The sequence below is a fragment of the Tachypleus tridentatus genome, chromosome 12, assembly GCF_004210375.1.
Source record: "Tachypleus tridentatus isolate NWPU-2018 chromosome 12, ASM421037v1, whole genome shotgun sequence".
Taxonomy (NCBI): domain Eukaryota; kingdom Metazoa; phylum Arthropoda; class Merostomata; order Xiphosura; family Limulidae; genus Tachypleus; species Tachypleus tridentatus.
In genome coordinates, this window is record NC_134836.1 from 23,227,484 (window position 1) to 23,253,030 (window position 25,547).

At 34.0% G+C, this 25,547-nt stretch overlaps 1 protein-coding gene across 2 annotated transcripts in view; it reads right to left on the bottom strand.

The window, feature by feature from the left end:
- Positions 1-454: 454 nt before the first annotated feature.
- The window catches only part of LOC143234080 (ras-related and estrogen-regulated growth inhibitor-like protein), a 53,546-nt gene continuing 28,453 nt past the window's right edge, over positions 455-25,547 (bottom strand). The window contains exons 2-4 of one of the 2 annotated variants that reach the window (XM_076471135.1): positions 5,539-5,595; positions 2,360-2,436; positions 455-1,391 (exon numbers count right to left, since the gene is read on the bottom strand). In XM_076471135.1, the coding sequence (XP_076327250.1) occupies positions 942-1,391; positions 2,360-2,436; positions 5,539-5,595 (584 nt within the window). In that variant the 3' untranslated portion in view covers positions 455-941. The remainder of the gene's footprint in view (positions 1,392-2,359; positions 2,437-5,538; positions 5,596-25,547) is intronic. The other variant, XM_076471136.1, reaches the window with a different exon arrangement.

Sequence of the window (25,547 nt, forward strand, 5' to 3'; positions counted from 1 at the left end):
CATTCTGGTAGCAGTAACCAAATAAACACACACACACACACAAAACAGCTGGATAAAGCAATCATTGAACTTACAAGTAACTGTTGAAAAACTCCGAAAATAGGAAGAATATAAACAGGGTTGAATAAATTCTTTCACTGAGTGACATTGTCATATGTTTTAATCGAAACACGGTTAAGGTTCTGGTGAGCCATCTGAATAATAAGGGACTACGAAGGTTAGTGTTCCTTCAACTGACAACAGTTTTAAACACGGATATTTTGAAATTCACATTGAAGTCCAGAAATTAATTGTAATACTGAAACAAATCACTGAAAGATTTGTTTCTCAGTACCGAATTGTTTTCGATCTACTGCAGTTCATGTGTAGACCAAGTGCAATATGTTGTTTTCGATCTACTGCAGTTCATGTGTAGACCAAGTGCAATATGTTGTTTTCGATCTACTATCCGAAGAAGGTCGAAACGTTGTTCGCTCCTCTACGTAAAATATTTTCTCAACCCAAACAAGCCGTTTTTACATATATTCGATCTACTATAGTTCATATGTAAACCAAGTGCAATATGATGAAAACCTTTAAGTCCAATCTTCACATCTATTGAGAATACAAATATAAACAGGGTAATATATATCGTTTTTAAAGTATAATATGAATACTTTTGTAAAAATATACGCTTTTGGTTGAGATTTTATACTTGTTATGGCTAGCAAAAATATATACTTTTGCTTAATTGTGTGGATGTACTAACGTAATCGAATTTCAAATAGAAGGAATACAACAAATGACTAATTGCTATAGATGTTAACATTTCCTTCCTTTTTTCTGTAGATTGTTGATTTGCTGAACTCTGTTTATTTTCTACCTTCATATGAGTAAAGACGTAAAGAACGCGTATAATGGATTTCCAGTTGCGATTAATCAGAAAAGAATGATCAAAACGATTATATAGATAAAGATGGTCGCTTCTTCCCATTTCGTAAGGATTTTCCACTTTTCCCAAAAACCATACCAATCATCTTCGAAACTGTCATGGCAGCTCCCACTTTTCGTCCTATTGGTAGCGTTTTCAATGCTTGCATGGCTCTCGCTTCTCGAATGAGACTTTGAAAAGCTAAACTAACTCCAACGTAATTCTCTGCTGCAGATACTTCGTAGAATTGGCACTGAAACTGTAAGGACATCTCGTGGCCGTCGTCTACACCAACTTGCCGTGCGTGCTCCAAGTCCCTCTTGTTACCCAGAAGGATGACAGGAGCATATCGTAGACCTTTGATCGCACTTATTGTTTCTATTAAGATGCGTGCTTGCTGAAAACTCTCTCTCTCACAAATGCTATATACAACAACGAATGCATCAGCCCAAGTAATATGATCGTGGAGACAAGCTGTCGTCTAATTAAGAGAGAGAGAAAAAATAAGGTATTGTCAGTATGAATTTTTATTTTATTTTATACCAAATCTAATTCATTACAATAGAAAAAAATCTATAAGTACTGAATTTAAAACTTTAGTAAAAATAATTAAGTACTTATTGTTCGAAATTGATATTTTGCTGATTTGAAAAGTCTAAAATAATTGACGTGACGAGGTACTGTGACGTTAACCAAGAATGAGCTACAAAATTATTCCATTCAAACTCATTGATATTATCTAGGTGAGGTGTGAATAATTCGATCAAAGGAGAAAATAATGTTTAATACAATAATTAAAAAAGACAACGACAACATGTCATGATTATTTTATATTATTTCAGTTTTATACAGTAACAAAACGTCCTCTGGTGGGCTAACGGTAAGATTACATACTACCAACACTAAACTTCGGGCTTTGAGATGGACACAGAGAGCAGATAGCCCTTGTGTAACTTTGCATTAAACAAAAAAGAAAACAACAATAAAAGTAGAATTTTACAAATGAACTTCTAAAGTTACGTAAAATACTTCTAGGCAAATTCTGAAGGAAAAAAAATTGATATTTGTAACGCTTGATAACAAATTATAAGATCAATTTTTTTGTGAACATTGGTATCAGAAGGACAAGGTAACATAAATTTATCCCGTTTTTTTAATATGTGCATCAAACTGAATAATTGTACGAAGTGTTAAAGAGCACATAAATATTCCAGTGTAATGCAGTTTAGTAACAATTTAATTTCTGATTTCAAAAGTAAAGTACGAGAAAATTTGTTTTATAAACTTTTAATAAATATAAATCTAAGTCTGCATGTGCTCGTTTCGTCAAACCAGCTATGCTATGTTTTCTTGAGATCAATAAACGTGAATCAGTGATTAACAAACATTAAGCGCGTTTTGATTGGTCAAATCATCAGGCCACGACTGTTTATTGGATAGATCACATACCTTACAGGAAGACGTGTCCAGGATCTTCACTTCAGTTGTAACATTATCAAAAGTAATGCTGTGTTGATACAAATAATCTGAAATTAAAAATAAAGTTTACACTTGCAAAAACACAATTTATATATATATATATAATATAATATTTGCATAACTTGGATCCTAAGTTTGTTTAAAAGTGAAGGGGATGCAAGAATGAAGGTGAAATGACCAACGAAACGAGGCGAGAAAATGTCTGACAAAAATTAAAAACCTTCAACATTGAGTAATTATCGGGTTTCCACATATCTCCTTACTTCCCCATGATTAGACGTCTAAGTTTATGTGTTTATTTATGTGTGCTGTTTAAAACGGTTACTATTGTACCAGGAAACCATAAGCACAAAAAGAAATATGAATAGGTTATAAATAAACGTTTAAGTATAGTGTCAGAATAAACCATTTGGTTTTTGTCTATTTTTTCATACAAGAGCAGATGGTTCAGTGTGATAGTCATATGTAGAGCATGAGCAACCGTCTACTGATAATAGCAGGAAAAACAACATGTACTGCAAGAACAAACCTCTTGATTATTGTCTGAACACGCATTTGGTGTTGGGTTCTATTGGATCTTTGTATAACTAGCAAGTAATTTATTGTATAATAGAAAGATGTCATTAACATTAAAATACGGGGTCTCGTGTTTGACCAACATTCAGTTGTATTGTTCACTGGCGTTACTGCCATGAAAAGAGCTAAAACATCCATCTAGGAAATATTTTCCTTTCATTTTTGTCTGGTTTTTATGAAAAAGAGTCTGAAGAAATAGGAGTACAAACTATAATAGCTCTCAGACCAATAATGAAAAAAGACCAGCCACTACGTAAGGTCCACTTCTACATTTTGACCACAGTAACCCTCATGTCTCATTTCCCATTTTTATCTTTTCATTTACCAAATATACGAGTATAAATTGGACAACTAGAAAGCAGTACTGCTCAGATGTTATTTCTGTCTCCGGTTATGCACTCACATCCTATACTTTCATGCATTTTAACCGCACAATGAAAGTTAAATGCATCTGTACTTCATGGCATCCCTGATGTAGAGGTAGCAGGTTAAGTTAATCATTTATCTTCTATTCTATCCTGAGGAAGACTGAGAAAACAAGGTATTATGTACAGAAAACAACAATGTTATTTTTCCTAGGGTGTAAAAACTGCTCACGTGATGGCTGCCACTCTCATTTGAAAGCAGGGGATGCTTTATCTCTGGGGCGTCAAGTGATTTGCTGGTGGAAAGGACGATTGTCTTTTTATATATAGTATCTTACACGTAACAGGAATTTTACGTGCCTGTTCCACCTCTCTTCTTGTTTTACCTGAAGATCTTTTTACTTCTGTATTTCAAACTAAAAGTTTCCTTGCGAACGTGCCTGTCAGTATTGAAATTACTAATTGAGTGACAATTTTAACCAATAAAGATTCTCATTAGTAAGCCATAATTTGTAAGTTACCGTTTACGGGTGTGATACTTATAGGTAAAAATGGAACCAACGTAGCGCTGAAACCATTTAGCTGGTGTAGCAAACGAAGCGTATTTGGACTTCTGAATTTATACCTTTGCCAAAGTCGGACAAAAGTCCTAGAGTACTGTCAGATAATCGTAAATTGTGTACATCAAAGTTTATTACTATTACATATATCCAAACTGAAATCAACCTCCATCTCGTAATAACTTGTACAAACCTTCATACATGTACAACTTTTCTCTTTGGGAAAATATAGAAACATGACCAGAAATATAACAATATTTAAGACTTCTGAGCCATTTCTGACTAAGAGATTAATGGTATGTACCTCACAAAACATGGCTCAGAGGTTAAGTAAACAACACATCACTCATTAATTCTGAAATTGATTTCAAATAATGGTAATGTTTTCTTTTCGACAAAGGTAGGCCAAAGGAAACTAAACAAGGAACTGAAGTTGATGAAGGTTTACAAGGCGAAAGTTCATGAGTTTTCAGAAACATTACAAGATCAATAGATTCTTTGAATGAGAAAGATTAGTGATTAATCTGTAATCACACCAGTTCCAAATTATAACATACTTGTGAAATCCGATGTAGTTCCAATAAATTTTTGTGTTTTGAGTTAATTTAAATGTGGTTTTGAAAGCCATTGTCCATGTACAAGGGAGGGTCTGTGAAAAATACATCAAAATATATAATCTAAGACTGGTCTCACAATCCTAGACAGTAGCTTGTTTGTTCATTTTTTTAAAATTTCGCACAAGGCTACACGAGGGCTATCTGCGCTAGCCGTCTCTAATTTAGCAGTGAAAGACAACAGCAAATACAACTAGTGATCACCACCCACCGCCAACTTTTGGCCTACTCTATTACCAACTAACAGTGGGATTGATAGTTACGTTATAACGCCCCCACGGCTGAAAGGGTAAGCATATTTGGTGTGACTGGGATTCAAACCTTAACCACCTGGCCATGCCGGGCCGATTTCAAAAGAAGAAGGTTTTGAATCAGTTAAATGTTTTCATTAAAAATGATAATAAGATATAAGAGCGAACAATACATGCTAGTTTCTCAGTACCGGAAATTTAAAAAATGCTGTTTTGTTGTGTGTGTGTTTTTGTTTTGTTTTTTTGCTTTCTTCGCATGATGATTTGTAAGTTTGACCTGTATATTTATTGATAAGCATAAACTTCACGATTGGCTATTTGTGTTCTGCACACAGCAGTAACTGAACCCGAATTTTAGCGTTGAAAAGCATCGAGCTCATGACTGAGCTACTGGACATATATCCGTGTTCATTTTACAAGCGACCGGTTAGAAATGTAACTGTACACTACGAAATGTTTTCTTTGGAGAATAAATGAAGAGTATACAGTTTAATTCTTTAGAAATTCAAAGTATGTTTCATCGTGTGGTTTCGGTTCACAATCAATAAAAATTAATTCAAATGTCACAGTAGTATTGACTTAAATGAGAAGAAATCAGGTTTTTTACAGTTCTACTCTCAGAAACCAATTATATGTTGTTTGTGTAAAAACCAAAATCATTATTTTTAAGGTAGGTTCAGGGGTTAGCTTCTGTTGTGTAGTAACTAAATATCACCACTTGGTTTTTGGTACCAATGAACTAGTGCTAAAAAATTTAAAACTAAACTTGTTGTTACAGCTTACCTTTGAAAGAACTGTATTCTCCTATATATCTTTTGGTTAAGTAGCGAACAGTCACAGCTATATGAAAAAAAAAAAAGAACAAAAAACACCAGCTTTAAGTACATGAGTATATCTAGCCATTAGGTTTTTACACACTAATTATTTAATATAATGAAATTAGTTTGTTTGTTTGTTATTACGCACAAAGCTACAGAAAGAGCTATATATGCTCTGCCCACCACAGGTATCGAAACATGGTTTCTAGCGGTGCCATTGGGGGGCTAATGTAAATAGTAAACGAAAGATGATGGTTGATTTACTAATCGCAAAACAAATAAATGGTGTGCGACTCACATCTCAAACAAATGGTGGCAATAGAACAATTAGAAAGAACTTAATGTCAACAAAAAATTATTGAGAAATGTCAGTAAGAGTGTTGTAAGCCCCCTAGTGGCACAGCGGTATGTTTGTGGACTTAAACCACTAGAAACTTGGTTTCGATACCCGTGATGGGCAGTACACAGACAGCCCGTCCTGTAGCTTCGTTTTTATATCCAAACAATCAAGTAACCGTATTATAAGTTCCACATGTAGAACCAAATCTCTTAAATGTTTATTTATACTCTAGGCTTAGCAGTAAACTTGATATTTACAACGCTAATAATCTGTTCAATTACCCGTTGTGGACACGAGGCACGATGGAACTATCTAAACCAGTGAAAAAGTAAGAGAACAACATCTTTAGACTTATGCATATTTACGAAGAATAATAAACTATGTAACGTGTTAGTTGTTTTAGCATAAAGTCACTGAGTTCAAGTTTAGGATCTGTTTTAATTTTAACTTTTTTCTTCGTAACAAATATGTTAGTTATTCGAAACAAAGACGAAATAAACAAAGACCAAGCTCTGACCTAAATTCTTTTCACCATACAATAAGATAGGCTGCTTCAAGAATTTTCTAGGTAACGTATTATTTTTGAAATAAATCATTTTTCTTCTGCCTTCCATATTTACCTACGACACAGGAAATACCTACAATTATCCGCGACTGCATGTTTGGAGCATGTTTACACAACAAAAACAACAAAGAGGATTACTTCGTGTAACGGTTTCCTCCTAATTCACTAAACATTCTACTGAACGTAAAGGTATGCCTACTTCGTCAGGACACATCTTGTTGTTGATTTCTCAGTACATTTCTGCTACTAGGGGACACTAGGATATAAAATAACAACATTATAATTTACTTCCTGAACTAACAGGTATATCTCATATCCTCATTAAGTACCAATCTTGTAAGCTGTTTATGGTAAATGAGGGCAGTTCGTTATAAAGTTGACGCATCACAACTTGGAGTTAGGTGCAGTTTTATCAGATTAACATGAATTGTACTTGATTTTCCACCGTGCTTTGTGCTTCTGATTATTTACTGAATATCATGAACGTGTATTTTATACACTGCGTGCAGTCACAAGTCAGCCCACCAGGTGTCCATAGAGGACCAAAATATTTATTATTATTATTATTATTCCGTGTTCTCTGAAAGCATTCCCGTCGCGCCAAACATGCTCGCCCTTTCAGCCTTTGGGGGCGTTATAATTTTACGGTCAATCCCACTATTCGTTGGTAAAAGACTAGCCCAAGAGTTGGCGGTGGGTGGTGATGACTCGCTGTCTTCCCTCTAGTCTTACACTGCTAAATTAGGGACGGCTAGCGCAGATAGCCCTCGAGTAGCTTTGAGTGAAATTCAAAAACAAACTCTGAAAGCATAGCTTATAATTTAGTAAAGAAAAAATTTAAGACATATTTTAATGCGTTCTTTATTCTGGCGTCTACTTGTTGAAAAACTTAAATGTTAATAGTTTCAGTGTCGAGAAAAATAAAGAAAAAATTAGAATTTATTCTTGTCTAGAAATTTCCTGACATATTTTTTTAAAAGTGTTTTCCAAAAAAAATGACTGTCTGTGTGTACATTGTTTAAATGCTGTTTACTTACTCAAAATAGTTACATACACGTTATATTTGTAAATAAAGTAATATTAATGTTATTCTTCTATACTTTTTCCCCACCTTCCAGTGACACAGCGTTAAGTTTATAACGCTAAAACCGGGTTTCGATACCCGTAGTGGGCAAAGCACAAATAGCCAACTGTGTAGTCATGTGTTTATGCACGAACCAGTCAATACTGCCTGTCCAGTGTCGAAGCTGCTTGAAATAATTTAATAGTTTTCTCACCACATATATGTGTCTGGGATTTTTTCTCCGTAAAACTTACAATTTTAATAACGAGAAAACGCATTGTCTCAAACGTACTGGACTGATAAATCATACGTAAAAATTAAACGGAACTGTTAATATTGCCGTATAATTGCTGAGTGATACCTGAACAACAATATGCATGAGCGTATCATCATCACTAACACGTGACGTCACACTACAAAAAGAAAGATAATTAAAACTACCAGAAGAAGAGCTAATCACGACAATAATACACCATCATACTTGACTCTGTTGGAGTTTAATTTTATATCTGGGTCTTTAAGGATATTACTAATGTTTCTTTTTCAAAATTACTTGCTTTAACGAATGAAATTAGTCTAAATTACTAAACAGACCAGAACTGTATTTTAGGCCTTGTAAGACGCTACATCGTGGAAAACGCACCAAAGTTTAGAAAGACAATTGTATAAAAAAATATTTTGACTCAGCATCCAACATCTTGATGCAGCCTTGAATTTTTTCAACTTACTGAATAAATACAGTTAAATACATCACATTCTTCACAGTATATCGACAATATTAGTTAAACTGAATGTTTTATGTTATTGAAAATATTTGTAATTGGTAAGTAATGAGATTACGATCTGTATGAGAGGCCGTTCCCTCTTACCTTAACCCATCACATTTGTCTTGGAATTCGCGTAGGGATTTTTCAAGGATGTTTAAAGAAAAAATTGCGTCTTACAAGGCGTAAAATACAGTAATCCTCTAACTTATGGATTTCATTTTTGATAGAGATCGCCACTATCAGCGATGCATTTAAAAATTCATTACAATACTTCAATTCAAAAACTAAATGAAATACGTGTATTTATTCATTAACCCTCAAAGATCCTGGGCAGAAGCTCAGCTTCGATTATAAAAACACATGGTAGCGTGCTATGCGACAAGAACAACCTGCAGGACACACTGTGTGTTCTTAACAGCAGTGATAGTTTAGGAATTTTCTACTTTTTGTAACTCGGAATACGATAATTGTTTGTTTGTGTATTCTTATAGCAAAGCCACAGTGGGCTATCTGCTGAGCCCGCCGAGAGAAATCAAACCCCTGATTTTAGCGTTGTAAATCCGTAGATTTACCGTTGTACTAGCGAGGGGCGCGATAATATATATATATATATATATATATATTTTTTTTTTTTTTTGGTAAATGTGCTCAACTGGACCCTTATTTCATAAATCAAAGTTGAAGGCAATCCACTGAGAAATACATGAGATATTAAGATTTTAATTTTTATTTTATTTTTTTAGCCGCAGAATAACAGCTCATAGAATAGCTCTGATTATTTTTTTCAAGCACAGACTTTTAATTCGTAGCACCGTCATCTTTTAACCGATTTGAGACCTAATTTCAGTTTTGGACACAGGAAGTCAAATCCTTTCGATTGATCAAGTGCTGTTGTTATTGAGAATTTCCTATTGTTTCTTCTTCGCACTGAAAATACGAGGGCTTGGTATGGCCGGGTGGTTAAGGCACTAGACTTGTGATTTAAGGGTCACGGGTTCGAAATCCTCCATAACTCCAAATATGCTCACCCTTTCAGCGGTGGGGGCATAATAATGTCATGGTCAATCCCACTATTCGCTGGTAAAAGAGTAGCCCAAGAGTTGGAGATGGGTGGTGATAACTAGTTGCCTTCCCTCTAGTCTTACACTGCAAAATTAGGGACGGCTAGCACAGATAACCCTCGTGTAGCTTTACGCGAAATTCAAAACAAACCAAACCTGAAAATACGAAAATTTTATTTGATAGAAAAAAATACTTAACTTTTAAGATTTGTTTTAATGTGTTACACTGATAGACTTTTACAACCTACAATTAGTGTCAAATTTAGTCTAAATATAAGCCACATGCGCAACTTTATTCAGCAAAAACACTCATATTTGACCAAAGTTTTTGGGCACGCCTACGCAAAAAGTCACGTAAAACATTGATTTAAAATTTTTACCACATCTTCACCTAAGTTGACCGTCTTTCCTCATTCGAATTAAAGACGGCTGATTTAAAGCAGTGAAACTATAAGGTAAAACGCCGTGCAGATACATAAATACTGATTAGCTCAAGCATGTTAGATTAGCAGGTTCTAGTTCAAATTTTCTAAATACTCAATCGGGTGGATAATCATTATTCACTGCCAATTTTTTATAAATAGATTTACTAAATTTTATAAAATAATTCTAATTAAACAACGTTTAACATCACGCGATATTAACTTAAGTAATTAGTGTAAAATGATGCTTGATATGACCATATCGAACACATGTGCATAATGACAAGAAACTGTTAATGTAGATTCTATAGCGTTTCTATAGAGGAAGTTATTAACACTGTTTTAGAGAAGAAAAGCGAACACCATATATTTTAAAGAATCTGATTGGTTCTGTAAAGTACAGGCCTATTCAGAATAGTGATGTTGTGATCCTTAAGCTAATGTATTGTTTTGTTTGTTTTTGGAATTTTGCACAAAGCTTCTAGAGGGCTATCTGTGCTAGCCGTCCCTAATTTAGCAGTGGAAGACTAGAGAGAAGGCAGCTAGTCATCACCACCCACCGCCAACTCTTGGGCTACTCTTCTACCATCGAATAGTGGGATTGACCGTCACATTATAACGCCCCCACGGCTGGGAAGGCGAGCATGTTTGGCGCGACGGGATGTGAACCCGCGACCCTCAGATTACGAGTCGCACGCCTTAACGCGCTTGTCCATGCCGGGCCAAGCTAATGTAAGTTACTGTCGAGTGTCACTTTATCATTTGCTGTGTTTTTTGGTGTGTGTTAACAAACAACCACGACATGTAATAAAAACAACTTAGGTGTGAAAAACATGCTGTAAAAAAAGAATTAAGTGTGCAACTTAAAGGAATGAAATCAAAATTGGCAGCAAAACTGGTAGCTATACATACAGCACTGATTAGAATTTTACAGCAAATATTAATTAATTAGTCAGGTCACGTTTTGTGTTTTACCCACCATCATGCCTCAAAGTTTCGTCGCACCTTTTTTTTACACCTAAGGTGTTTTTGATTAGATAAATATACTTTGAACAAGAGGGCATTAATTAGTCATGCATTTAAAGGCTTTGAACAGTAACTTGGCTTTGTTTATTATCCCCCCCTCCTCCATTGGCTCTGTGGTACGCTCGAAGGCTTATAACACTAAAGAACTGGATTTCAGTGTTCATGGTGGGCGCAGAACAGAGAGATCTTTGAATAGCTTTGTGCTTAAACTACAAACAAACAAAACACTTTGCCCCAACCCATAAATTTTAATAAACTTACAAATTCTCAAACTTGAATTGATTTTTGGACCAAAGATAATGTTTTGCTACGAAAGATAAAAATACTAAAATTAGTTTGACAGCTAGATTTATTAAACTGCCTATTTTACATGCATTACATTGTGCTTTTTTTTTCCCCTCCTGATTTCTACCACATCTTGACCCTCACTGTACTAAAAATAGACCCAAATTATTGTCCACATGGTTATTCTCATTGATGTCCATATCTTTGTTCCCTAATATGCACTTTGTTTCTGATGCTTAGGTGATAACGCAATTCATGTTTCACGAGTTCTGTTATTAACACATAATCGTGAGGTATTGTCAAGCCAAAAACAAGTTACTTGAAGTTATGGTAAAATTTTAATAAATTAATAAAATTAATTTCAATTTTATAAACAAATAATTCGTACAGCTGATGTTTGTTACTTACGATATTCAATATCCTACAAAATAGGAAAAAACAAAATCGGGAAAATTGATACTAGTTTGATAGTACTACCCTAAAAGTATTCGTAATTGGTTGAAAAGCATCAACATTCTCTATATATCTAGGCCAACGTTCATGAGCAGAACCAACCTAAACGTTCAAAATTTTCTCAGCAACTACTTGATAAGCTAGAAATATGCATATATTTCACGCTTCTGTACTCGGTGAAAAAAGTTAATGATAAGTCAGTAAAAGGAGAGTGAAATTCTGCTGTTATACTCACTGGAACTTAGTAACGATTATTTTTGGAATTCTATGTATATATTTGTTTGTTTTTTACAACTTATGTATCAGGTCATCCAAAAAAGTAATGTCCGAAAATTTAATACAGAAAGTGCATCATCATTTCTGTCATTGTAGAACGTTTTAATGACTAAAGTATGTAGTACGACCTACATAAAAATGTTCAAACAAATAAAAGAAACTAACCCAACTCCACTTTTTCAGATTAATCAAATAAACCCTCATGAAGATGGATGTGTCTGTGGAGCACATTAGGCATATATAATGCTTTATGAGTTTAAAAGAGGCAATAGTGCAGAAGAAACTACACGAAACATTCAAGGTGTTTATGGTGCGGATTCTCAATGAAAGAAAATGTAAAAGGTGGTTTCAGGAGTTCACACCAGGTGACTACAGTTCAACTGATGCACCAAGTTCAAGTCGTTCTGTTGGGTTTAATGACGACTTGCAGCTGGCTGCACTTGATGAAGATTGTGCTGTAACATTTGAAGAACTAGCACATAAGCTTAATTCAACCCATTCAACAGTTCAATGTCATCTGCCACAGCCTGAAAAGGTGTCAAAACTTGGAAAATGGGTCCCCCATGACTTGACAGAAGCCAACATCAGAGCAAGAGTGAACATTTGCACTTCTCTGTACTCTCGTAAACATAACTCACTTTTTTTGGACAGGTTATTGACTGGAGATGAAAAATGGATATTTTATTAAAATGTTAAGCAGTGCAGACAATGATTCAGTACAGGTAAACTGGCTAGAGCACAGCCCAAAATGGACCTCCACCCTAGGAAAGTCTTGTTAAATATTTGGTGGGATATTGTTGTTGTGATCCACTTATAGTTGTTTCCACTCAATCTAAAAATTATGTAAGACTTCTGTTGTCAACAGTTAGAGCTCTTAAATGTTGCACTGAAAGAAAAGAGGCCTGTTTTGATCAATTGTAAAGGTGTTGTGTTACACCAGGATAATGCACGGCCCATACAGCAAGGATTACATCTTCAAAGATTAAAGAGTTAGACTGGAAAAAACTTCCAAATTCTCCTTATTCTCCAGACCTTGATTATCATTTATTCCGAATTTTGCAGAACTATCTTGATAGAAAACAGCTTGGAACACAAGAATATGTCAAAACTACCCTCTCTACATTCTTTTCCTCCAAACCCCAATAATTTTATGGAAGTGGCATTAAGAAGTTTGTGGATCGTTGGCAGGAAGTAATTAATAATAATAGAACATGCATTATGGATTAAATAACATTAAAAACGTTTGAAATCACTTATCTTTTTCTGAACCTAAAATCGGACATTACTTAAGAGATGACCTGATATAGAGCTACATAAAGGGCCCATCTCCACATTTACAATTTTGAACGGAGGGAAGTCAATTATTCAAAAGTATCTACAGAGTACCTCCGTGTTATTCTCATCTTATAGAACACATACACAGCTGTTAAGGAAACACGCGTTTTTGCTGAAAGGGGAAGCGAACTGTGAACCCTTGGATTCACGACTCACCCATACTAAGTATTACGATACACCTGGTGCAATCCAGCTGAAGTGCTGTTTCTTTTCTTTTAATCCTAGTACCAAGTTTTTTATCAGATAGCCCGTTGTGACTTTGCTATAGGAAATGCACATACACACTTGACAATTCAATTCGAATAATTCCTCAGTCGCTCAGTGGTAACTCTGCGTGCTTGCAACGTTAAAAACCAGGTTTCGATACTTATGGTGAGCATATCACTGATAGGCCATTTTGTAACTTTGCATTTCACAACAAATAATTCAATTTGTACCATTAAGTTACAAACCAATTGATACTCCACATCCTGTCAGGCTAGGTCGTGTTTGAAGCTACAAGGCTGAGAAATGTGTGCTTTGTCTGAGGCATTAGAGGATATGTTTCGAAATGTTTCTTTTCAGTTTTAATGTTGTTTATTTTTGAGGGGTTAATGTTCGTTACACAAGTAAGCATCAAGTAGTGTAAACTGGGACTCATTAAATAGGTTCTAAATTTTTCGATAGGCTTAAGCCCGTAGCTTTAATAAAAAACAAAAAAAACACCTCTATTGAGTACAATGTAATTATAATTTTACAGTTTTTTCAACTATCTCTCAAGCTAACCAAACACTTCTTACTATAACGTTGAAGTGTTATTGGTACATAAAATAATAGACTGCGAAATAACCGAGATGAGTAAATATAAATCACTGCAAAAACAGTTAAGTATTTGCGTTTTCATTTATTTAATGAGAGGTTTGTGGACTTTGTTCGCGTTTAGCAGGAAACCACATTAATTACGTTGTTAAGTAGAATGCACAAAACAAAACCAAGTATGTTATTAATTAAATATACGTTTATCTTATCCTGAATCTAGGCACCTCCGTAACACCCTTCAACGTGTGACTAAAATAAGGACATTTAATACGCAGAAAACTTGCAGTCAGTCTACGGAAGTCGTTGACATCGGTGGTTAGTACGTTGTTGCTATTAAGTTTAACTAGTGTGTAGTTTTGTTTCGTTTAGAGACAACTTATGCCTCTCTAATATAATTCATAGATTTCTCCAATTTTCTTATAAGATGGTCTTATGTTAAACGAAAGTAATAATTAATAACTCATAAGAGTTATATTTAATACATGTCCATAAGATGAGAAAATCATAAGAATTGTGAGCTTGATTATGTGTAATTGTATCACAATATACGTACATGAAATTCAATATGTTAACAGAAGTTGTGTGAGTGTGTATCCTTACAGCAAAGCCACAATGGGCTATCTGCTGAGTCTACTGAAGAGGAATCAAACACCCGATTTTAGCGTTGTAAATCCGAAGACATCCCGCTGTACCAGCGGGGGAAGTTAACAGAAGGAGACACTTTGGTTAAAATTTTACGAGAATAGCGCTATTAATGTCGTTACCCTTTTTACTTGAAATAAAATATTCTAATTAGTATTTTTTATACAGCTTGGGTGACCGGGATTTTTTGTTGTTATTGTTTTCATTCACATTTTATTAGCATACACATCAGTTAGCATTTTAATCTGACGATTATCAACAAACTATTGTAGTCACAATACTTCTTATAAGCGTTCCACCAAACATTATCCCCTTTCATCTGTAGAGACGTTATAATGTAATGGTCAATCCCACTATTCGTTGGTAAAATTTTCAAATTTACCAGTTTTCTAGAACAATCCAGATAGATTCAGTGCTGAGTAACTGATAAAGAATTTTCTTGAATTTACAAAAATATTCAGGAACTTTTTGTAATGTTGTAAAACTTACAATATTTTCCAAAAATGTTGTAGAACTTATGAGAATTTTAGAATTTTCTAGAACTTTCCATAGTAATATATATACAGAGGCTCACCACTCACTACTTCAGTTTAGTTCTAGCTGCCTAAGTGAACACACAGACCTATCTGATTTTATCAGAGATGGCATCAAGAAGCTGCAAGCATTCTCCAGACGCATTCTGCTACGTACGTGGCCAATTTATCAAGACAAGAGCGAAAAAGTACTCTGTGACAGCACCTGCTAAAATATATGAAGTCTATAAGGCATATTTCGGCATGCCTGTCGGAGATCAAGACAAACCCTGGGAATCTCATTTTATCTGCGAGCACTGCAAAAAAACTCTAAAAGGTCAGACGAACAATATTTGCTTGCTTGAATAGTAAGATTTTATATTATACAAATTTTAGACCTTTTAAAATTTAAATATCTTTTAATTTTTTTTTAAATTTCCAATAGTATAGAAAAATATCACATATAAAATATATGAGCCTCTTACACATTAGTTGTGATGAAATAATTTTATTATTCGTAATAACAATTTTATTTTGTTCTTTTGCAGAATGGTACAGAGGGGAAAAGAGAGCCATGAAGTTCGCTATTCCAAGAATAGGCTGCAGGATTTCCCTGAAAGTCCATATCCTTGGTGCTCATTTTGATAAATTCAAGAAGAACATGGGAGCAAACTCAGAGGAGCAAGACAAGCGCTTCCACCAAGATATACTGGACTTTGAACGTATGACGAAAAGATGATTGAGACTATATTTTGACACGTGATTTACATTACAGTCGCAAATCTGGAAAAAACTACTCGCTTCTAAACATTTTTGTTCATTTTCGTATAACTGTAGTATAAATACATGTAAATATCGATTCATATGTTGTTTTATTCAGACCTCATGTAAATACAAATGTGCAAATTTGCCCGTTTTTAGTTTGGTTTTGAATTTCGCGCAAAGTGCACTATATAATAACGCCCCACTGCTAAAAGGGCGAACATGTTTGGTGTGATGGAGATTCGAACCCGCGACTCTCGAATTACGAGATCAGCGCCTTAACCACTTGGCCATGCCGGGACAAGAATTTATAAAGTACTGGAACATACCGCAGGAAAACTATATGAAATTATATATAAGTATATAAATATATAATTTTCCACAATAATTTTATTTGGATTGCTCACATCCTTTGGCCTTTTCTGCCTGCTTTATAAAGTTTCTCAGTTACTACTTAAAAAAACCATAAGAATTTGTGAAATAGATAAATTCACGGCATATAAGAAAGCATACAGATACTTAAAAAACAAACAAAATCTTTATGTAAAATACTATAAAAGTCATTGCTTAATTTCAGTGTGAGAAATACCAGTAGAAACATTATAGAATCAGATTCTCAAAATTTTATCTATTCAATCTTAACGTTTAACACTGGGCCGAGCACAGAAGAATGGTTAACGTGTTGAGCTGCGATTTTTTAGTTTCGTGGGTAACGTCCAATTACCGCCAAAACAAAAAAACTAGAATCAACCAGCCAATTCACTGACAGAGAAATAACTTGTTAAGAAAGACAACTTATTTTCAATTCTCGTGTAAAATTTTCGTGTAAAACAATCCAAAATGTTTCAACAGCCACCACGAATTGTTGAGCTACTCCTGTATGACCGGATCCACGGATCCAAAGTGCAGGCCTAGTAGTATGAACCTCGGATTCGCACTCCGAACACGCTGAACACTAGGTCGTGTATGGCCTCCTTATGATTGAAAAAAAAATACCTACATAACATCTTCTAGAGATGTACTACATAGACTATGTTTGTTTGTTTTTTTACGTATAAATAAGAAATTTATAGTGTTATCATTGGCTATAGCTTTTACCTGTTGTGTTATTACATCAATTACCAGATTGTCATATTGTATCATTTTATATAAAACAAGTGTATGGTGAATAGGGTTTGAAAGCAGGAATTTTGTTTCTGATATTGTCTCTCTATCTTAATCTTAATAAAGGGCCCGGTATGGCCAAGCGTGTTAAGGCGTGCGACTCGTAATCTGAGGGTCGCGGGTTCGAACCCTTGTCACAACAAACATGCTCGCCCTTTCAGTCGTGGGGCGTTATAATGTGACGGTCAATCCCACTATTCATTGGTAAAAGAGTAGCCCAAGAGTTGGCGGTGGGTGATGATGAATAGCTGCCTTCCCTCTAGTTTTACACTGCTAAATTAGGGACGGCTAGCACAGATAGCCCTGGAGTAGCTTTATGCGAAATTCAAAAACAAACAAATAAACAATCTTAATAATAACAATGAGAATGTCCGGTGTAATATTACTCCTTTTTAATTGGTTATTTGTACTAGCTGGGGGTAAATTCATGATTAGTGAAAGGCTATTTTAAAACTTAAAAATTGTTTCTCTTACATATAATTTTAAAAAAAGCCCATATAAACGGTAAAACGCAAAATGTGAAACCGTAAATTTGCATATATCTCTTCATAGAACCAACAAACCAAATATGGTGAAGATCCGTCAATAGGGGCGAAGTAGTAGGGAAATAAACACTGCAAAACCCTCAAAATAACCGCAAAATATAAAATTGAAAATTTTTATTTCCCCATGGATTTAATGAGCCTCCATACCAATTTTGGAGAAGATCCATCCACACTCTGCAAAATATTTAGATGAACATACAACAGACAGTACTATTATATTTATATAGATGGCGTAAGTGTATTAGAACCGCCTGTTACGTATTCATGATGTCATATCTGCATCCTGAAAATGGAAAAAAATAAAGTTCTCTGTGATGGGAAACGGAAGCAAAACGAGAAAATCGTGATCCTATTGCAAATCTAAATGGACACAGGATAAAAACTGCGCGAAGTTGAGAGTTGCACATTGCATAATAATTTTTTTTTTCAGTATCATATAAGCTAGAGTTCCATTATAGTATGATATAAATATATGGGCCTCACATTCTGTCTGTAATCGAAATGCGGTTGTAAGACCAGTGAGTCCATACGAGTTAGAATGATGGAGTAACGCATCCGGACTTTATAACCAGAAATGAATCGTGTTTTTTTTTAAAGTTGGGGGTATTTCTACAGCTGTTCTAAGTGCTGGAATGCCACTTTTGTTATGTATAAATTCTCTTTTATGATATTCTGAACAGCAGTTTTGTATCTGTTCCAGAGTAAGAAAAGCAAGCACTCGGAAGAAATGGTAAAATTCTTCCTCTTGTTGATGAGGCAAAGCATGCACTAAGAAAAGATGGTTTGTTTTAAATTTCGCGCAAAGCTACATGAGAACTATCTGCGCTACCCATTCCTAATTTAGCAATGTAAGACTAGGGAGGAAGGCAGCTAGTCATCACCACATAACGTCAACTCTTGGGCTACTCTTTTATCAACGAATAGTGGAATTAACCGTAACATTATAACGCCCCCACGACTAAAAGGGCGAGCCTGTTTGGTGTGACAAGGATTCGAACCCGCTACCTTCGGGTTATGAGTCGAGTGCCTTAACCTCTTGGCCATGCTGGGCCTGAAGCAAAGAAGGAACAAAATTCTGATAATACTGATCTAGGGACTGAAAACTGTAATAAATATATTAATTAATGATTTTATAAAAATACTTTTGATAACTTTAATGCTTTACTAATGTTTTATTTTGCATAAATATGAATTTACTTTTAAAAAGCAAAGTGGAAATTGTACTTTAATGAAACTTGTCTTTTTAAAGATGGACAAACACGTGTGGTCTCGTTACGAGATAAAAGTTGACAATAACTGTTGAGTAGTCGCTTTGTTGGAGTTCAATAATTATCTTCATGAAACAAGTACAGTAGAGGGAGTTATGAAAGCTTAAAAGTGACATCCAGATTATAGCAGAATTTCAAAGTTTTGTCACCCCGCCACCCGCTAATAAGTATGGTTTCTTGCGTGCCTCCTGTTCCTGTTTTCTTTTTTAATGAGTGAGAGAATGAGTTAAGTGACGAAATAGAACATACACCAAAATACTGTATGTGTTGTAGTAATTACTTATTATTCTCACTAAGATAAAATGTATTAAAACGCTTAATTTTGCATGTTTGTACTACTAACTGTACCCTAATCTCCCTTCCCTCCACACACACACTACCCAAGAGATAGTTTTCACCACGCACTTCTGGTCACATTCATACCTGGAGAAATGTTGGACTCTACAAAATTAGCTTGCAAGTTTTATGATCAGGTACAAATTCTTGCTTCCAACAGTCTGTGAATGGAGTGACCTAAGTCCGTTATAACAATCACCTTAGCCTTTGAAGGACAGTCATTTTCATTTAAACATCCGACATGTTCATAGCCGGTTTGGCATGTTCTCTACCAGACCCTTTCTAAACTCCCATTTCCAAGTAACATAGCACAGTGACATTGTAGCAAGAATAAATGTTCTCATGGAAAGGTTCCAACAAGGCTTCCAACTCGCTTTATTACGAATGGTTTTAAATGTATAATTATTGAATATGACCTTGAATTTTTTTGTGTTCCTTTGAACAACAGCAACGTGAACAACTATCCCAAATATAGATTAACCGAGACTTAAAGTTATTGTGCACACTAAATAGGCCTTCTTATACTTATTATGTTCCAGTAACCTGCATGACTTTATCATATATAATATTTGCGCCATCAGATATTTTTCTGCAACATTTTCGAACAGCAGCGTTATGTAGGCACATGTTTATTTTAATAACTCTTTGAACTGTTATTATACTTATCATGTTTAAATTGGACAAACTGTGAATTGAGATAATAAAATCAGGAAATTAATAATACGTAATAAATTCCAATGATCCATCAGAACAACATAGCCTGGTAGTTATGGAGCTTGGCTAACAATCTGTTTTTTGCAGGTTTGAAATCTGGTTCTGAACTTACTTGTAATTTCAGCTGTGAGGGCTTTATAATGTAAGGGTCAATCCCACTATGCTTTGGTACAGCTTAATCCAAGAGCTGGATTCTTACAGTCTGTATATACTGACTTTATGATTTACACCTTTTCACTTAACTGCTTACTTTTTTGTACATGCTTCAATCAACAGTCATTACTTTGAAGTTTGTTATGTATCTTTTAGTACTTTTTTAGCGGTCTATCTTTCGACATTAATGAGATGTTGCAAACTGTAATCTTGTAGCCTGTATAATTAACATAAAATTAAACTTAAACAAAGAGATATTGTTGTGTTATTTTAAGAAAAGCTAAGTTTACAAAGTTTAAGAAAAAAAGTAGATAAGATCTGTGATAGGTAGGTTCCGGAATGGTTACTAGTTTTAGTGTCATACAACATTTATATCAAAACCGAAACTTGAAGAGACATGTGAATATTAGTCAGTTTGTTTTTTTGAATTTCGCACAAAGCTACTCGAGAACTATCTGTGCTAGCCGTTCCTAATTTAGCAGTGTAAGACTAGAGGGAAGGCAGCTAGTCATCACCACCCACCTCCAACTCTTGGACTACTCTTTTACCAACGATTAGTGGGATTGACCGTCACATTATAACGACCCCACGGCTGAAAGGGCGAGCATGTTTGGCGCGACGGGGATGCGAACCCGCGACCCTCAGATTACGAGTCGTACGCCTTAAGACGCTTGGCCATGCCGGGCCAATATTAGTCAGTTAAACGAACTAATCTTCCACTATATCAGATGCTATGGCATGCCACTATTGCGTACAATGTATTGTATTAGTGAAAACTTAAGAAAATATCAAGTTGCTACCATATAGAGTTGTAGTTCAGATTTGTAAAATCATAAACATCGTATCCCTAAGAAAATTATCTACTGATAATGACTGACCTAAACTTTCAAGTGTTCGTGAACTAATATGGTTTCATGGAAAGAAAGTTAATTGTTGTTGTTGTTTTTTGGTGGTTTATGTTAACACTAAGCATTCAGAGTATATCAATTTTGGAAGCTTCAAAATGTTTTTATGAGAATAAAATCTATAGTCACATGAAGATTAAGTTAATTACAGGGTTTGGCAAGGGGTATTGTGCAGAGCCACTCCAAATGGATTACTTTTCTAAACTTTGAAAAGTTTAAGATATTCAAGAATGCATTTAAACGTATTGTTTATTTCGTTTAATTCGGGACTAAAGGGGATGGATTGTGTGAAAACTATTCTCATATTATATATCTTGGAATTCATCACAAAAGACATACCTTGTTAGTTCTTAAACAATATTAGCATAATATAGACTTTAAGTTATGTTGTTTGAATGATGAATCAGTTTACTGTAATTTTTTAACTTTCTTCTTGTTTACAAGTTGTTACAAATGTTAACATTTATGTTTCAGCATTATGTTACATGTCGGTTAATAAAGCTTTCAGCGTTTAGACCATATCTTCAGTTGTTTGTTTCGATTATTCTATCTACGAATCATCTACATTTTACCACATGGAAGAGCAACATACTAGGATATGTTTCTTGTATCTAACTGATACTTAGACTTATGTTTAAAACTTGTTTTTCAGCATGTTTCCAATGATGTTAATTTTACAAAAAAATTTTACGTAAAACATTCAGGTCTACAGGTGCTCTTTGTTTATATTATTTTTGTTCAGATATACAACAATTCTGAAAAACAGTCGTAACTATCCTGAATATATTTAAGACTTCTGTGCATTTGAATTCAAGGATTCGTGGTTACTTTTTGTTTTTCCTGTTCTTTAGCTCATCAAATCTACTTTTGAACGTACTGCTACATGTGAATCTAAATAGCTATGTTACAGAAGATAGAAGGGTTTAGACACAAAATATAGAAACAAGTAACCTTAATGGCTCTCTATATTCTCCTTGGTTTGAAGGAAATGAACTTTACGTGACTAACTACGTTTTATATAAATACGTTGCCAGTAACATAATCAGTGCTACATTAATGTGTCATTATTCTGCTGAAAATTAGTTCCAGTTAAAATGGGCAAAACAGAAAGGTGTAAAAGTCAGAACCGTACTTGTTCGATTTTCTGCATCAGAGTCTTTGAAAATCAACATATATCTGAGGGGCAAAACAGCCCGCAAAATTTCAACCACATAGGGCAACAGTGGCAAGCAAAACTATAAAATGTCAACCACGAATGGCAACAGCGGCAAGCAGTTCATAAACCCTCAACCATAAAGGGCAACAATAGTAAGAAGACTACCATAAGTGATAAGGATCGTTAAACATGACGCTGTTCTTTGCAATTAAGCACAAAGCTACACAAAGGGCTATCTGTGCTCTGCTTACCAAGGATATCGAAACCCGGTTTTTATCGTTGTAATTTCGCAGACATACCGCTATGTTACTGGGGTACGAACATGATGCAGAATAGTATAATAAAACATGAAAACCAACAGCAACAAAAGCGACTGTAGCGAGAACAGTTTGTTGGAAACTCCACACGGTATTATGACAGGACTACGATATACAAACCACTTATTTAACCATCAATTCCTGTTGCATTGACCAGAAAGCCCGGACATGAATAACAAAATGTTGCATGATCAACTGGATTATAATTTACTTTTTACTGAAGATTAGATGTGTTCGCACACAATCTTAGCTGCCTAATTCCTGCTCTCAATGAAACTGCTGCTTTCATCATGGTATGGGTAGTGCATTTTTGGCATGGGTTTGGTTCTATACTTTCTTTGAAGAGCAGACTACAAGCAAAGCTCAGGTATAGGAGTTGTTGTTGATTGTGTATTACCCAAAGTACATTTTTATTATCTTGATAATAATTACTGGTTCAATACAATAATGTAGTCACACACACAGCTTGAATTAATCACAAAAGAATGGCTCTGGATATTTGCAAACGAGTTCAGACATCTTCCATGGCATGTCCAGTCCCTCAGTCTTCACGCTTTATCTTATAATGTCAGACTTCATATTCGATTTTTACTTAATTTCTTCCAAAATAAGATACTGTACTTGAATAATGGTTACGTATACATCAAATACCTTAATACTTCCTTTCAAGTTTTACGTAACAATCTCTAACCAAGACGCATTTTAAGGTTCTTACACTATAGTTTTATTAAGTGATAACATTGAAACTACATAAGATGAATATAGTTAATGTTAACTTACGTCAAATATAATAAATGTTCAATAACAGGAATAGTGGGAGTGAAAGGGATTGTGAACCTTACATTTACATGACCCTTGTTCTAAACTATCATTCCACCAAGGTTGGTTGAGACTGGCCAAGCGACCTAGAAGTATTTAGGTAACGGACAAGCAAACAAAGAGACAGACACACACATTTGTGTTCTTTATATTTACAATATTCAATACATACGATATACATTTAAGATGCCGAGCAGTTTCTAAAAAGCCAACAGTAAATGCTGATTTTTCTTTCGATGTAAATTTACTGTGTGCTCTGTCGTTGTTTTTTGTTGAAGTTTGCACAAAGAGCTTCCTGTGCTACCCATGAAAAACTAAAAAGAAGACAGATAGCTGTTACAGCTCACTGCCAATTTGGAGACTAATCTAATCAAACATGAGATTTGTCGTCATTTTATAACACACCCACGGTAAGAAAGTGCGGAGCGCGATTTGTTTCAGTGTGTTCGTTTTCTAATATAATACTGTAATGATTTTATGTGGAACAGTTGACGTACAGTTCTTAAAATGATATAACTACAGTTCTTAAAATGATGTAACTACAGTTCTTAAAATGATATAACTACAGTTCTTAAAATGATATAACTATAGTTCTTAAAATGATGTAACTACAGTTCTTAAAATGATGTAACTACAGTTTTAAAATGATGTAACTACAGTTTTAAAATGATGTAACTACAGTTCTTAAAATGATATAACTACAGTTCTTAAAATGATGTAACTACAGTTCTTAAAATGATGTAACTACAGTTCTTAAAATGATATAACTACAGTTCTTAAAATGATGTAACTACAGTTCTTAAAATGATATAACTACAGTTTTAAAATGATGTAACTACAGTTCTTAAAATGATGTAACTACAGTTCTTAAAATGATATAACTACAGTTCTTAAAATGATGTAACTACAGTTCTTAAAATGATGTAACTACAGTTTTAAAATGATGTAACTACAGTTCTTAAAATGATGTAACTACAGTTTTAAAATGATGTAACTACAGTTTTAAAATGATGTAACTACAGTTTTAAAATGATGTAACTACAGTTTTAAAATGATGTAACTACAGTTCTTAAAATGATATAACTACAGTTCTTAAAATGATGTAACTACAGTTCTTAAAATGATGTAACTACAGTTTAAAATGATGTAACTACAGTTCTTAAAATGATATAACTATAGTTCTTAAAATGATGTAACTACAGTTCTTAAAATGATGTAACTACAGTTCTTAAAATGATGTAACTACAGTTCTTAAAATGATATAACTACAGTTCTTAAAATGATGTAACTACAGTTCTTAAAATGATATAACTATAGTTCTTAAAATGATGTAACTACAGTTCTTAAAATGATGTAACTACAGTTCTTAAAATGATATAACTATAGTTCTTAAAATGATGTAACTACAGTTCTTAAAATGATATAACTACAGTTCTTAAAATGATGTAACTACAGTTCTTAAAATGATGTAACTGCAGTTTTAAAATGATGTAACTACAGTTTTAAAATGATTAACTATAGTTCTTAAAATGATTAACTACAGTTTTAAATTGATGTAACTACAGTTTTAAAATGATGTAACTACAGTTTTAAAATGATGTAACTACAGTTCTTAAAATGATGTAACTACAGTTTTAAAATGATGTAACTACAGTTTTAAAATGATGTAACTACAGTTTTAAAATGATGTAACTACAGTTCTTAAAATGATGTAACTACAGTTTTAAAATGATTAACTATAGTTTTTAAAATGATTAACTGCAGTTTTAAATTGATGTAACTACAGTTTTAAAATGATGTAACTACAGTTCTTAAAATGATGTAACTACAGTTTTAAATTGATGTAACTACAGTTTTAAAATGATGTAACTACAGTTTTAAAATGATGTAACTACAGTTTTAAAATGATGTAACTACAGTTTTAAAATGATGTAACTACAGTTCTTAAAATGATATAACTACAGTTCTTAAAATGATGTAACTACAGTTCTTAAAATGATGTAACTACAGTTTTAAAATGATGTAACTACAGTTCTTAAAATGATATAACTACAGTTCTTAAAATGATGTAACTACAGTTCTTAAAATGATGTAACTACAGTTCTTAAAATGATGTAACTACAGTTCTTAAAATGATATAACTACAGTTCTTAAAATGATGTAACTACAGTTCTTAAAATGATATAACTATAGTTCTTAAAATGATGTAACTACAGTTCTTAAAATGATGTAACTACAGTTCTTAAAATGATATAACTATAGTTCTTAAAATGATGTAACTACAGTTCTT